This window comes from Rattus rattus, chromosome 4 (genome assembly GCF_011064425.1).
Source record: "Rattus rattus isolate New Zealand chromosome 4, Rrattus_CSIRO_v1, whole genome shotgun sequence".
Taxonomy (NCBI): domain Eukaryota; kingdom Metazoa; phylum Chordata; class Mammalia; order Rodentia; family Muridae; genus Rattus; species Rattus rattus.
This window is the reverse complement of record NC_046157.1, coordinates 158907993-158921336: the sequence shown is the minus strand read 5'-3', so window position 1 is coordinate 158921336 and position 13344 is coordinate 158907993. Positions and strand designations below refer to the sequence as shown.

At 39.4% G+C, this 13344-nt stretch overlaps 1 protein-coding gene across 4 annotated transcripts in view; it reads right to left on the bottom strand.

Moving 5' to 3' along the window:
• Dis3l2 (DIS3 like 3'-5' exoribonuclease 2) overlaps nt 1-13344 on the bottom strand; it is a 350417-nt gene that overhangs the window by 270833 nt on the left and 66240 nt on the right. For 3 of the 4 annotated variants that reach the window (XM_032901537.1, XM_032901540.1, XM_032901538.1), the window contains exon 6: nt 5987-6028. The exons of the other annotated variant lie outside the window; for it this stretch is intronic. In XM_032901537.1, coding sequence (XP_032757428.1) covers nt 5987-6028 — 42 coding nt within the window. The remainder of the gene's footprint in view (nt 1-5986; nt 6029-13344) is intronic. 4 annotated transcript variants of the gene reach the window in all.

The following is a 13344-nucleotide window of genomic DNA, read 5'->3' as shown; positions in this document are numbered from 1 at the left end:
ATGCACACACTCATGCATGCACGTGTTAGGAGTAGGAGGACCAAAAAAGTTACTAAGAAAAGAATTAGTAATATAATCATAAGTGGAGAAATTATCTAAAAATACAGACTTCTCAGGAAAAAAAAAGCAAAATACCCAATATATGAAGGGGTGGGTAGGGTTGGGTAGAAGAACACCCTCATAAAAGAAGGGGGAGGGGAGAAGGGATAGGCGGTTTATGGACGGGAAACTGGGAAAGGGGATAACATTTGAAATGTAAATAAAAAAATCCAATAAAAATGTATTTTTAAATGCTCGATATTTTTAGTTATCAATGAACTATAAATCAAAACTGCATTGAGAGTCCACCTCATCCCAGTCATAAGTGACTGTTTTTTTAAAGTAATAATAACAAACTCTGACAAGGTTTCCCTATCTACCAGGCAAACAACCCCATCTACAGTAGCATTAAAAAAAAACAAAAAAAACCCGCTTGGAGTAAACTAACCAAGGAAGCAAAGGATTGTACAATGAAAACTTTAAAACTCTAAAGAAATCACAGGAGGCAACAGAAAATAGAAAGACCTCCCACACTCATGGATTGGTAGATTCAATACTATGAAAATTACTATCGTACCAAAAACAATAAACAGAGTCAATGCAGTCTATTCAAAATCTCCACACCATTCGTCACAGAACTACGTATTAAAAAATAAAGGCAGAATTCTTATGTCAGATAAAGTAAATATAAGTGTAGGGAAGGGGAAACTAGAACAAACTCAGGAGTGTTACACTAGAATTGGAGATTTCTGCGTGTACACAAATTTTAATGCATGGGGGAGTGGTAGGGGTGTGTGTGTGTGTGTGTGTGTGTGTGTGTGTGTGTGTGTGTGTGTGTGTGTGTGGTGCATTTATTGGTTCTTGTTCACTAAGAGGGCTTCACAGAACCTGCATTTCTTTGAAAAAAAAAAAACAAACAAACAAACCAGGGCTTCTTAGAAAAGTAAAAAGTCCAGTAAAAGCACTACGTAACAGGGAGCCTCTCTGCACAGGATCACACACACTTCTTAGGACCTGGGGATCAAATCTTTGCTTAATGCCCACTATCACGTCCACACTCAGAATTTCAGCCCTTAGTGTCACATGAGTCATGACAAGAGGAGTAGTCATCTCCCTTAGAATGACCCACCTCAAACTAGCCAAGCAAAAGCGGAATCATCTCAGCAAAGATGGTTCCAGAGAGAACAACACATGGTAGTCTCTAAGGCCAAGTGGGGATGTTTGTCCACTGAAGCACTGGGCAGCAGCCATTGGTGATGATAACACTAAGAATTTAAGCAAGTTCCTAAACCTGACCTGACTCTCAGAATACATTTGTTTGATGAGGTTCTTGGGTTTATGAAGGTAGGATTGGTTATTTTTTTTTTATTTTCCTTTGGCCCTAAAAATAGTATAGTATTTTATAGTATGAGGGAGGCTTTAAATCAGGGTGGTTGTGGAGGGAGGAAGCATGTTCTTAATAAAGTATTTGTTTTTCCACCATGAATACAATATTTTGAAATGAATGCATAAAATCCAGTATTATTTCCAATTCATACTTCATATAAAGTCATGTTTCATTTTAAAAATCAAAATTTCAAATGTTCCCTAAAGGCTTTACATACATGTGCTTCTATGATTCAGTAACACAAGAGGCAGTTATTGTCAACTAGAAGGCTAGTCTAGGTGTCTCATATGAAGCTACTCTGGAGGAAATCTACTTACGGGACTTAACTACAAAGAAACTATAGAAAAGAACAAAGGCCTGGTCATGAGCATCTAAATGCATCTAAACTATATGTGCACATGTACTTGTTACAACATAAAAGCAAAAAGTTTATCTACACTGTAGTTGATGGCTTCAAGTTAACACCTTCCTAGAGATTTAGTATGAAAATTACATTAACTAGAAGCTCTCCAGATTTACTGGCTGTCTCTAGCCATGAATAAAAATGCCTCTTTTTTTTCTTCTTCAGTATTTTGACTTTCTCTGCAAACAGCTAAGCCACATACCAAAATGAAAGCTACTTTTCAACAAAGTAGACCAGGTAATAAAAAAGGATCTGAAGCCACAGAGTCACTGCATAGCCCTGAGCACTGACCTTAAGAGGAGCTGCTGGACCCTGATCACAAAGGAGTTCTTCAAGCTCCTCCAGTTTGGGCTTCAGGTAGGGGTAGGGGTACAACTGGGGTCTGGGTTGGTTTGGGTTGGGTTGGGTTAGGTTGGCTTGGGTTGGGTTAGGTTTAGTTGTTTGAAACAGGGTATTATGTAGACCAGGCTGGCCTTGAACTCATAGAGATCCTGCCTCTGCCTCTGCCTCTGCTCTGGAGTGCTGGAATTAAAAGTGTGCCAACACATCAGCTTCAACTTTTCTATATTTAAGCAAGTCACCTTTTAGATGATGAAGTAACATTTTTTTAAAACCAACAATTTTCTAAGAACACAACTCAAGAAAGAAATCATATTGTTTTATATGAATCATTTTTAAAAGCTGTCATCTTCCCTACACTGATAGAAACAAAAAATGTGCCCAGTGTAGGCTGTTTCTACCATGTAACCTTAGTTTATGCTTCTGCAAAAATTCTGGAAATTACCCTGGGCAGAGATTTTTGTATACTAAGTATCAGCCAAGAACAAATTTTTACAGCTGACTTCTAAACTCTTTAAAATTACACTTTATAATGGAAATACTGACAGATGTTTTACCCTAAAAGCACTGTTATAATATTTCTAGCTTTTAAAAATACAAAACTATGAACTCACCATCAAAGACCAAAGAATCAAAAAAAAGTCATTAAGTTATACAATTACCTTTTTAAATAGGTATAAATAAAAATATTTTTTACCACAGCCAGCAAGATGGCTCTGTGGGTAAACACACATTCTGCCAAGCCTGATGACCTGGGACCCACATAGTGGAAAAAAAGAACCAACCCCCACAAAGCTTTCCTCTGACCTGCACATGTGAGCTGTGGCGCGAACACACACACACACACACACACACACACACACACACACACACACACACACACACAAATAAGTAAATAATAATTTTTTTAATGTAGACACACCTTATGGATAAAATATGTTCACAAGCTCTAACAGTTGCATTTATTTTTGCAAATATCTGCTAAGCCACTAAGTCAGCATTTCAGTGAATGGAGCACTCACCCCAAGCCTACTAAGTCATCAGTGTCTGATCTCACCCATCAGCCCATGTGCAGACAGAGTCCAGTTCTTGCTTCAACACTCTGAAGAAGGGGTATAATATAAATTCATACTGACTCAAAGAGTACATCAACTTGGGCTTTGGAAAACTTGCAGCATAGGAAACCATTCAAGAAACAGGTACTCAAACCTATGACACGGACGTCCCACTGGAGAGCAAAACGTCAGGCAAAGTAGACAATTGTGGCTCTGTGAACTTTTCCCATTCAGCTCACTCGTTCTGTTGGGAACAAGCAGGCTAAGCTACTCTCAGTAATCACCACAGCCTCACAGGAGGACAGCACAGCACAGCGCACACTTCATCCTCTAAGTACCATGCGAGTCCTTACGTGGAAGCAGACATAGAGCCTTAAGAACACTGGTACCAGGCTTTGTGGCTCAATACTTAGTTTGATGTCCTAATCCATCCCCCTTTAAGAGAAGTTACCAAGGCAAATTACTATATCTCTCTGTAATACTGTCTGAATTACATAGTGAAACAACTAAGGGCAGGAAATATAAGTAATATTAGTAAAAGAACAAGGGTAAGATGTAAGTTTGCTATTGGAAATCAATATCAAAAATTTGTAGCCAAATCCACAATGCTCATTTCAATAATTGCCATTAAAACACAATTAAATTAAAAGGGCTAGAGAGATGACTCAGTGGTTAAGTATGATGGTTGACTTCAGAAGACCCAGGTTCAATTCCCAACACCCACACAGAAGCTCACAAGTGTCTGTATCTCCTGTTCCAGTGGATCTGACACCTTCACGCAGATATACATGCAGGCAAAACACCAACACACATAAAAGAAAAATAAATAAAAACAATAACTATATTTGTGTACTAATTAAAAGTAGTATAGAGGAATGTCATTAAATTTTCTTCCTGTTTTAAATACCTTTAGTCAGTATATTCCAGTTTTATTTGCATATAGAAAAGTACACAAGCCATAAATGTCCAGTATGATGAAATCTGTCAAAGCAAACACACTGATGTAACCATGTACAAGAAGAAACAGGATCACCAAAATCCTAGCTTTCTATGTTACACAAAACTACCCACCCACACTTCACTGCTCCAGGTTCCTCCTAATTCCAAAATAACTCTCCCTGAGGATGGATAAAAGCACATGTGCATAGACTGTATCCCAGCATGAAAAATTAGAAGATGGTAGCCTAAAGAACAAGAAGACAGAAGAAAAGATTGATTTCTGTATTGATGGATTCTCAACAATGGGTATCAGTGAAAAGCTTCTGGACAAAATGGCAGGAAGATGTAACAATGACCACTCCAATCTGACCTGGTCTACATAAGGTCACGTGCCCTCTCTTCACCCAGCATCTGAATCCTAAAGAGAAGATGCACCCACATCATTATGTTAGCTAAGTCAATAGTCGTTCTTTTACTTTTCAGAAGCCAGAACATCTGGAACGCTGAGAACGCCAGAACGTGTTAACATAGCACCTTACTTTTAGGTCTGCGCAATAACTTAACACAAAATGTGAAACTGCTAAGGTTTGACTTTTTATTTTATGCACCACATGCATGCAGTGCAGAGAGGCCAGAAGAAGGTGTCAGATCCCCAGGAACTGGAGCTACAGATGGTCATTAGCCACCATATGGATGCTAGGAACTGAGCCCAGGACCTCTGCAAGAGCAGCCAGGACTGTTAATTGCTGAGCCATCCCTCCAGACCATGCTAACAGATTTAACTTACCCAAAAAGTGCTGTCTATAAGAACTACAGAAGTTATGCCTAAGAAGTCAGGCCCAGAAGATGATTTGACCCAGCACATGGCATTCTGTCTACTTCCCCCATTCCCTCCCTATAAAAGCCCTCTGTGAACCTGAGTACCCTGTGATGAAGCTGTAAGGACAACAGTCTCTCCATCTTATAAAACCTGCCCTTAAATAATTTCCTTTCCATCAAATGGCAAGCAGCAAGTTGAACCGGAACAAAAGAAAGATAAGATAGAAAAGTAAAATTACCCTGTATCAATTTCATTCTTTTTATATCAGGTAAGGACTGAGCATACCTTGCTATAAATTCCTTAGGTAATAAGGTGTTTAAACTATTTTCTAGAGGAAAAATTAAATAATCCACTTAAGAATGACTTGAAATAGACTTTTCTAGAATGGACAAGTACAGAAATCAGTTTATCTAGTCAACAGCCCTTTGACATCATATGCTCAACCACCCCCCAAGCAAAAGTTCTCCAACCAAAAGGGGGAGGGAGACTTGTGAAGTAGCCTACACAATACTTGCGCATATACGTGCATGTGTGCACACACACACACACACACACACACACACACACACACACACACTCCACCTTTTCACCATCAAATCAACCAAGACTACGTATCTCCCCTCTCTAAAATCCCTTTGCTGTCCGTTAGTGCAGGAGACAGATCATGGCTTACAGTTCCTGGCTTCCGCCAGTTAACTACCTTTTTTTCTTTTCCAAAACCCAGTGACATAATATATGGGTTTCTGTGTGCAACGAGCTAAAAATCCTTGCTCAAGATTGCCTCTAAAAGTGTCACATAAAACTAAGATGGGTCTTAGGGGGACTTAGGCTTTTAAAATAAGGGCCCCATAGGTGCATTCACACCTAACAAATGATATAACTTTCAGTTCTGTTCCATAGCACTCTATCATCTGGCTGTTTCTATATCTTTTGCAACATACTTTATAATAAACCCTAGGTGTAATCTTTAGCACTGTTTAAAAACCAGGCATGAGAGTACATACCTGTAATCCCAGCACTCCAGGCAGAGACAAGGTTATCCTTGGCTACACACCAAGTTTGAGGAAGGAAAGAAGGGAGGGAGAGGGCGGGAGGGAGGGAGGGAAGGAGAGAGGTAAAAGAAGAAAGAGAACAGAATAATTTTTATTTTATATTCAAAGAGAAAAGTTCTGTCTAGCTCCCATGTACAAACACCTAAAAAAACCTGCCCGAACTATTGCTGCTTTCCCCATCAATGTCACTTAGTATTTAAGAAAACAAATGACTGCTTCATAAGATCACAAAACCTAGTGAATTCACCATATGCTCTTTCTTTCTAGTCACAAAATGTTACATCAAAAGAAACGAACCAGATGTTTTTCTAATGTCGTCAAATACTGAGATTGTTCAACAAATCTTCATTCCCTGCCTACTGTATGCCAGGTATTAGGTGGCTGGCTACAAGAATAGTTAAAAGAATAAATGAAACTCACACTTTCAAAAGCATCCAAGGCTTCCTAGATGATTCTAAGTCATTAATTTCCACCAACAAACACACCCCATTTACAGGTGAATGCTTTCTTACTTCAAAGCTCAGAGGCAGGGAGTAAAGAATCTAGAATGTAATCTCAGTCGGACTTGACAAGGCTATGGTCTATAGGACACTATTACTATAAACACAGAAATGCCCGGTCCCTACCGTGACCAGTTTAGGCTTAAAGGAATGAATGCTTCTACTTCTTTAAACACAGTCCTTGCCTGAAATATTTTCTTCTCTCCTAAATGTTCATCTGGCAAACTCTCAACCTGCAAGTCAAATATCACCCATTATAAAAAACTTGATTTATTTATTTTATATATGAGAGTACACTGTAGCTGTCTTCAGACACACCAGAAGAGGGCATCAGATCCCATTACAGATGGTTATGAGCCACCCTGTGGTTGCTGGGAATTAAACTCAGGACCTCTGGAAGAGCAGTTGGTACTCTTAACCACTGAGACATCTGGCCAGTCCCTTGAGCATGGGTTGGGGGTGGGGGCATCCTCTTGAAGACAGTGGGAAGGAAAAATGGGATGTGGAACTGTGGGAGGGCAGTCTGGGAAGGGGGCAATGACTGGACTATAAAAAAATAAAAGTAAAAAAAAAAAGAAAAAAGAAAAAAGAAACTTGAGCAAGGTTTTAGGTAGAGCTTGGCCTCTCCCCCTATTAAGTCCTTACATTTCTGTCACTTCAATGTTCAACTCTATTGAGCAAAATATCCCATAGCACTGTGGATCCTCTATTCACATCTGTTAACATACTGGTCTGTACAATGATCTAGGGCAGCTGAAGATGGCAATTATATCCCTAGGACAGTCAGTGCCAAGTATAACCAATACAGGCCATCAAAGTTTAATAAACAAATGAATTCATTTAAATTTTTAAAAAAGTTATTTATAAGGGTGGGACTGGGGGTAGGAGGAGGTGGAGAGGTTGTGATCAGGATGTAAAGTGAACAAATAAATGAAGGTTATTTTAAGCTACATTATGTAAATAAAAGTACATGAAACTCTAAACAGTAAAACATTAGACAGACAGACAGATTCAGGGCAGAAGCTGGGAGTGTAAAAAAAAGGGAGTCAATAATAACATACTAAAACTAAGAAAAAAGAATGCTATCAAGGAAGAACTTCAAGTAAGATAACAGACCATAAGTCTCATATCGTAGGTGACAACACAGGTCAAACAAACAGATATCTACAGAACAGTTCATCCAAACACTACTTAATTCCCATTTTTCCCATAGAACTTTGACTAAAATCAATCATATATTAGGGCTTTAGGCAAGTCCTTTTTAATGTTTTTAAATTTTACTTATTTATTTTATGTGTATGAGTGCTTGGCTGCATGTATGTCTTGTACAATGTGCATGCTTGATACCCATGAAGGACAGAAGAAGGTATGAGATCCCCTAGAATCAGAGTTACATAGATGTGAGTCACCATGTGGATGCTGGGAATTGAACGTGGGTCCTCTGAAAGAACAGGCAGTGCTCTTGACTGCTGATCCATCTCCAGTCCTTAAAAGTTCTCTGTTTAATTTGTAATGCATATGGCTGTGTTGCTTGTATGCACCTACACACTATGTCTATGCAATAACCATGGAGGCCAGAAGAGTGCATGAGATTCTCTAAAAATGCATTTACAGCTGGTTGTTAGTCATCATGGTGAGTGCTGGAAACTAAACCCAGGTCCTCTGGAAGAGCAAGTGCTCTTGAACGCAGTCAGTGCTCCAGACCCTGAAAAGCAATTCTTAACAGATACAAGAAAGTTAAAATGATCCTTGTATTCTAACTGACTGCTATGGACTATGATTATAAATCAACAGAAGGAAAAACTACAGAAAATGTACAGTCATGGAGCTTAAACACCATGCCATTGAGTGAGGAGAGACCAAGAAGGGAATAAAGTGTGAAATGAGGATGGAAACACAACACACCAATCCTACAGATCTAAGCGGGGTGCTTACAGCTCCAATCGCCTATAGGAAAATGAGAGCTTTCTCAGATAAATAACTTCGTGATATATCTCTAGAAGAAGCAGAAAAAAAAGAAGGGGAAAGGAGGGGGGAGGAAAAGGAGGAGGAGGAGGAGGAGGAGGCGCCAAACAAATCAGTAGATGTAAAGGAATCATTAATATCAGAGGAGAAATTAATGAATGGAAACAAAACAAAATAATACAACCATGATAAAGATGGTTCTTTAAAAACAAAAACTAAACAAACCCTCAGCCAAACTAAGCAAAAGAGAGATAGAATATCCAAATAGATGAAATTAGAAATGAAAAGGGGAGCCACTTTAAGAGACAAAATTTAGAAAATCATTAGGTCTTACTTAAATATACATTCCAATAAATAAGAAAGTCTAAAAGAACTAATTTCTAGATGCATTAAGACCACGAAATGAAATCATGATAATCAATTTGAATAGATCTATAATAAGCCATGAGACTGATACAATAACTAAAATCTCCCAACTAAAAAAAGAAACTCCAGGCCCAAATAGAGTCACTAGTGGATTTTGTCAGACCTCCAAAGTAAGACTAACATCAGTGTCCCTCAAACTATCCATACAATAGAAAAGAAAAGAATATTACCAAACTTTTACAAAGCTATACTAAACCCAGAAATGCATCAAGAAAATAATAAACACAGATGCAGAAATTCCCAACAAAGCACCTGCCAAACAAATTCAAGAGAACAACAAAAAGATTATTTACTGTGATCAAGTTGGTTCCAGAGGCATGAATGTTTCAATATACATAAATCAACAAACGTTATAAACTACACAAACCATCTCAAGGACAGAAATCACATGGTCACCTTGATATAAAGAAAGGACTTACAAAATCCAATATAGTTTCATGTTTAACATCTTGAAGAGAGCTGGGAGATGCCTCAATGGTTTAGCGCTTGCCACACAACACGAGAACTGGAGTTAAGTTCCCCAGAACCCACACAAATGTTGGATGGGAATGTCACCTGCCTGCTATTCCAGCCTCTGAACGTGGACACAGAGAATATTTATAATTGTATGGCCTTGTATGTGAGCTCTCAATTCAAATGATCCTTGTTCCTCGTTTGTGTGTGTGTGTGTGTGTGTGTGTGAGTGATATGGCATATTTATTCAGGTATATATGGTTTATTTTTCAGTCTTAACAAAGTAAAAGAAATGTGTTTTGTACTTTGGTATTTATAAAAAAATTTACCAATAAATTTACATTTAAAATTATTAGTTTTAATTTGTATTTTTTACTACTTGTCTAATTTGAAATTCTTTACTTAAAATTTATATACAAGTATACATTTTTTTCTTTTCATTGGATTTTTTATTTAAATTTCAAATGTTATCCCCTTTTCCAATTCCCCTTCTGGAGTCCCCCTACTCCAACCCTGCCTCTGAGAGTGTTCCTCACCCACCCACCCACTCCCTCCCATCTCCTCACCCTGGCTTCCCCCTACATGGGAGCATTGAGCCTTCACAGGGCCAAGGGCCTCTCCTCTCATTGATGCCCGATAAGGCCATCCTTTGCTACATATGTGGCTAGAGTCATGGGTTCCTCCATGTGTACTCTTTGGTGAGTGGTTTAGTCCCTGGGAGGTCTGGGGGTCTAGTTGGTTGATGTTGCTGTTCTTCCTATGGGGTTGAAAACCCCTTCAGCTCCTTCAGTCCTTTCTCTAACTCCTCCATTAGGGACCCTGTTCTCAATTCACTAGCTAGCACCTGACTCTGTATTTGTCATGCTCTGGCAGAGCCTCTCAGGAGACAGCTATATCAGGCTCCTGTCAGCATGCACTTCTTGGCATCAGCAATATTGTCTGGGTTTGGTGACAGTATATGGGATGGATCCTTGGGTGGGGCCGTCTCTGGATGACCTTTCCTTCAGTCTCTGCTCCACACTTTCCTCCTGTGAATATTTTGTTCTCCCTTCTAAGAAGGACTGAAACATCCTCTCTTTGGTCTTCTAACTTCTTGAACTTCATGTGGTCTGTGGATTGTATCTTGGGTAATCCGAGCTTTTGGGATAATATCCACTTATCAGTGAGTGCATATCTTGTGTGTTCTTTTGAGATTGGGTTACCTCACTCCATTGTATAGATGTACCACATTTTCTGTATCCATTCCTCTGTTGAAGGACATCTGGGTTCTGTCCAGTTTCTGGCTATTATAAATAAGGCTGCTATGGACATAGTGGAGTATGTGTCCTTTTTATATGTTGGGGCATCTTTTGGGTATATGCCCAAGAGAGGTATAGCTGGATCCTCAGGCAGTTCAATGTCCAATTTTCTCAGGAACCTCCAGACTGATTTCCAGAATGGTTGTACCAGTCTACAATCCCACCAACAATGGAGGAGTGTTCCTCTTTCTCTGCATCCTTGCCAGCATCTGCTGTCACCTGAGTCTTTGATCTTAGCCATTCTGACTGGTGTGAGGTGAAATCTCAGGGTTGTTTTGATTTACATTCCCCTGATGACTAAGGATGTTGAACATTTCTTTAGGTGCTTCTCAGCCATTCGATATTCTTCAGTTGAGAATTCTTTGTTTAGCTCTGTCCCCCCCCCCTTTTTAATAGGTTTCTTTGATTCTCTGGAGTCAAACTTCTTGAGTTCTTTGTACATATTGGATATTAGTCCTCTATCAGATGTAGGATTGGTAAAGAAAGATCTTTTCCCAATCTGTTGGTTGCATTTTGTCCTAATGACAATGTCCTTTGCCTTACAGAAGTTTTACAATTTTATGAGGTTCTATTTGTTGATTCTTGATCTTAGAGCATAAGCCATTGGTGTTCTGTTCAGGAAAATTTCCCCTGTGCCCATGTGTTCGAGGCTCTTCCCCACTTTCTCTTCTATTAGTTTGAGTGTACTGGTTTGATATGGAGGTCCTTGATCCACTTGGACTTGACCTTTGTACAAGGTGATACTACTATAACCATCTGACAATTGGCAAAGATGTCAAAACTACTCATTAGAGAAAAGACAGCATCTTCAACAAGTAAAACTCAAAGTGTACGAGAAGAATGAACCTAGGTCCTTCTCTGCACAAACATCAACACCTAATAGATCCAAATCCTCAACATAAGAACTTTGGAAGCTGTATCTAATCCTGAGTCCCTGGCTTGTCCTCTGCTTCCTATCTGTCTTGAAGTCAACAGCCTTCTCCATACTCACACTAACCCAACATCATGTTCTTGGGGCCAAGCAACCATACACCAAACCCTCTGAAACCATGCACCAAACTGTGTGCCCAAAGCAATCTTCCCTTCTTTATGCTTATCTCAGGCATTTTGGCCCCCACTATGCAAAAGTGATAAATCTTTTGTTGACTTTCAATAAGATTTCAAAATATATTAAAAAGAACTAAAGCATGGTTTCAATTAATGAGAAGAAAATAGAAAACCGCATCACTACAGACACATGGTAAGAGAGATTCTTCAGGAAAATGAGTGAGACTGGAGACTATTAAGAGAAATGATGTAACTGCTTGAACTTCAAAGATCTCTGAAAATGGGAAGGAAAAGGTTATATATAGAACTCTTCTTAGAATAAAAACAATTCAAAACAGATCAAGCTAACCTTTGTCAATAAACATATTTTTCAGCCTACAAACTATACAAATAATATCTCTCTCTCTCCATTTGCTACAGCTAACTAGGAGGGGAGGGAGAGAGAGAGTAAAGAATATCTCGAGCACCTGGAGCCTACACAAGGAGATTCTACATCACTTCACCCACAGAACGCTGACCTCCAGTTAAAACGGTGTGTGTATATATGCTTCCTCTCTTCAATTCTTTGCCTGGAATGTAAAGAAGTGTTACAATACTACATGAATGTATATCAACTGGTGAGAAGATAAAATGTGGTACAGCCATCCAATGTAACATGGTTACCCAGTCAGTCAAAGTGCTCGTGTGTTACAACACAGATGAGCCTTGAAGATATTATTTTAAGGACATAAGCCACAAAAGGACATTATTGTTCTGTTCTACTTAATCATCTTCCTCAGTATTTTTTAAATACTAATGCTCACACAGTTCGAACAGGGCTCTTGTTAACCGCAGATTCTAATCCACTGAGTCTCAGGAATAGAGCTTGAGAATGTGGGGGGCTGGTACACGGACCACACTTGGAGCTGCCTGTGTTCAGATTCCAAAGGGAAAAGCCCACCTAACACCAAGTGCAAGTCACAGAGAAGTAGCAGAAAGAGGCAGTATGTGCCAGTTGTCAATGCTCAACCCCTCATTTTCCAAAGACAACCAGATCTTACCCCAAAGGCCTGAAACAATAGCACTTACCAGCTGAAGATACCTTCATAGATGGTTACTGAGATTCCACTCCTAGCTGTGTCATGTGTTCAGGGACATAGAGAAGGGTTGGACACTGTTACAACCCTTGGTGAAGGGTTATCTCTTTACCTGGAACCATTGGTAGATGTGGCAGTTTGAGCATGCCTTCTTCAACACTCAATAGATGGTGACAGGGTGGTGGCATTAGGAGGAAGGGATTTACAGATGCTCAGGTCATGGGGGGGGGGCGCTCCCTCCTCTTACAGTGCAGCACTCTCTCTGCTTGTCCTTTCTGCCTTTAATATTCAAGTAAAGGTCAGTGCCTAAGGCAAGTGGCAAAGTGTAAAGATGAGTGTGAGGCTCAAATTAGGAAATTAATTCAGAGGCAGAAACAAAGAATCAAATTGGAACTGAAAACCCTCCCCTCACAACACAACTGAATCTGTATGCTCTTTGGCCCCTAAGCTGTAAGAACAAGTTTCTTTTCTTTAGAAATAATTTCAAATATTTTGTCACAGCAGCACAAAATGGACTAAACACTAGGTTTTCAGGTGCACACTCT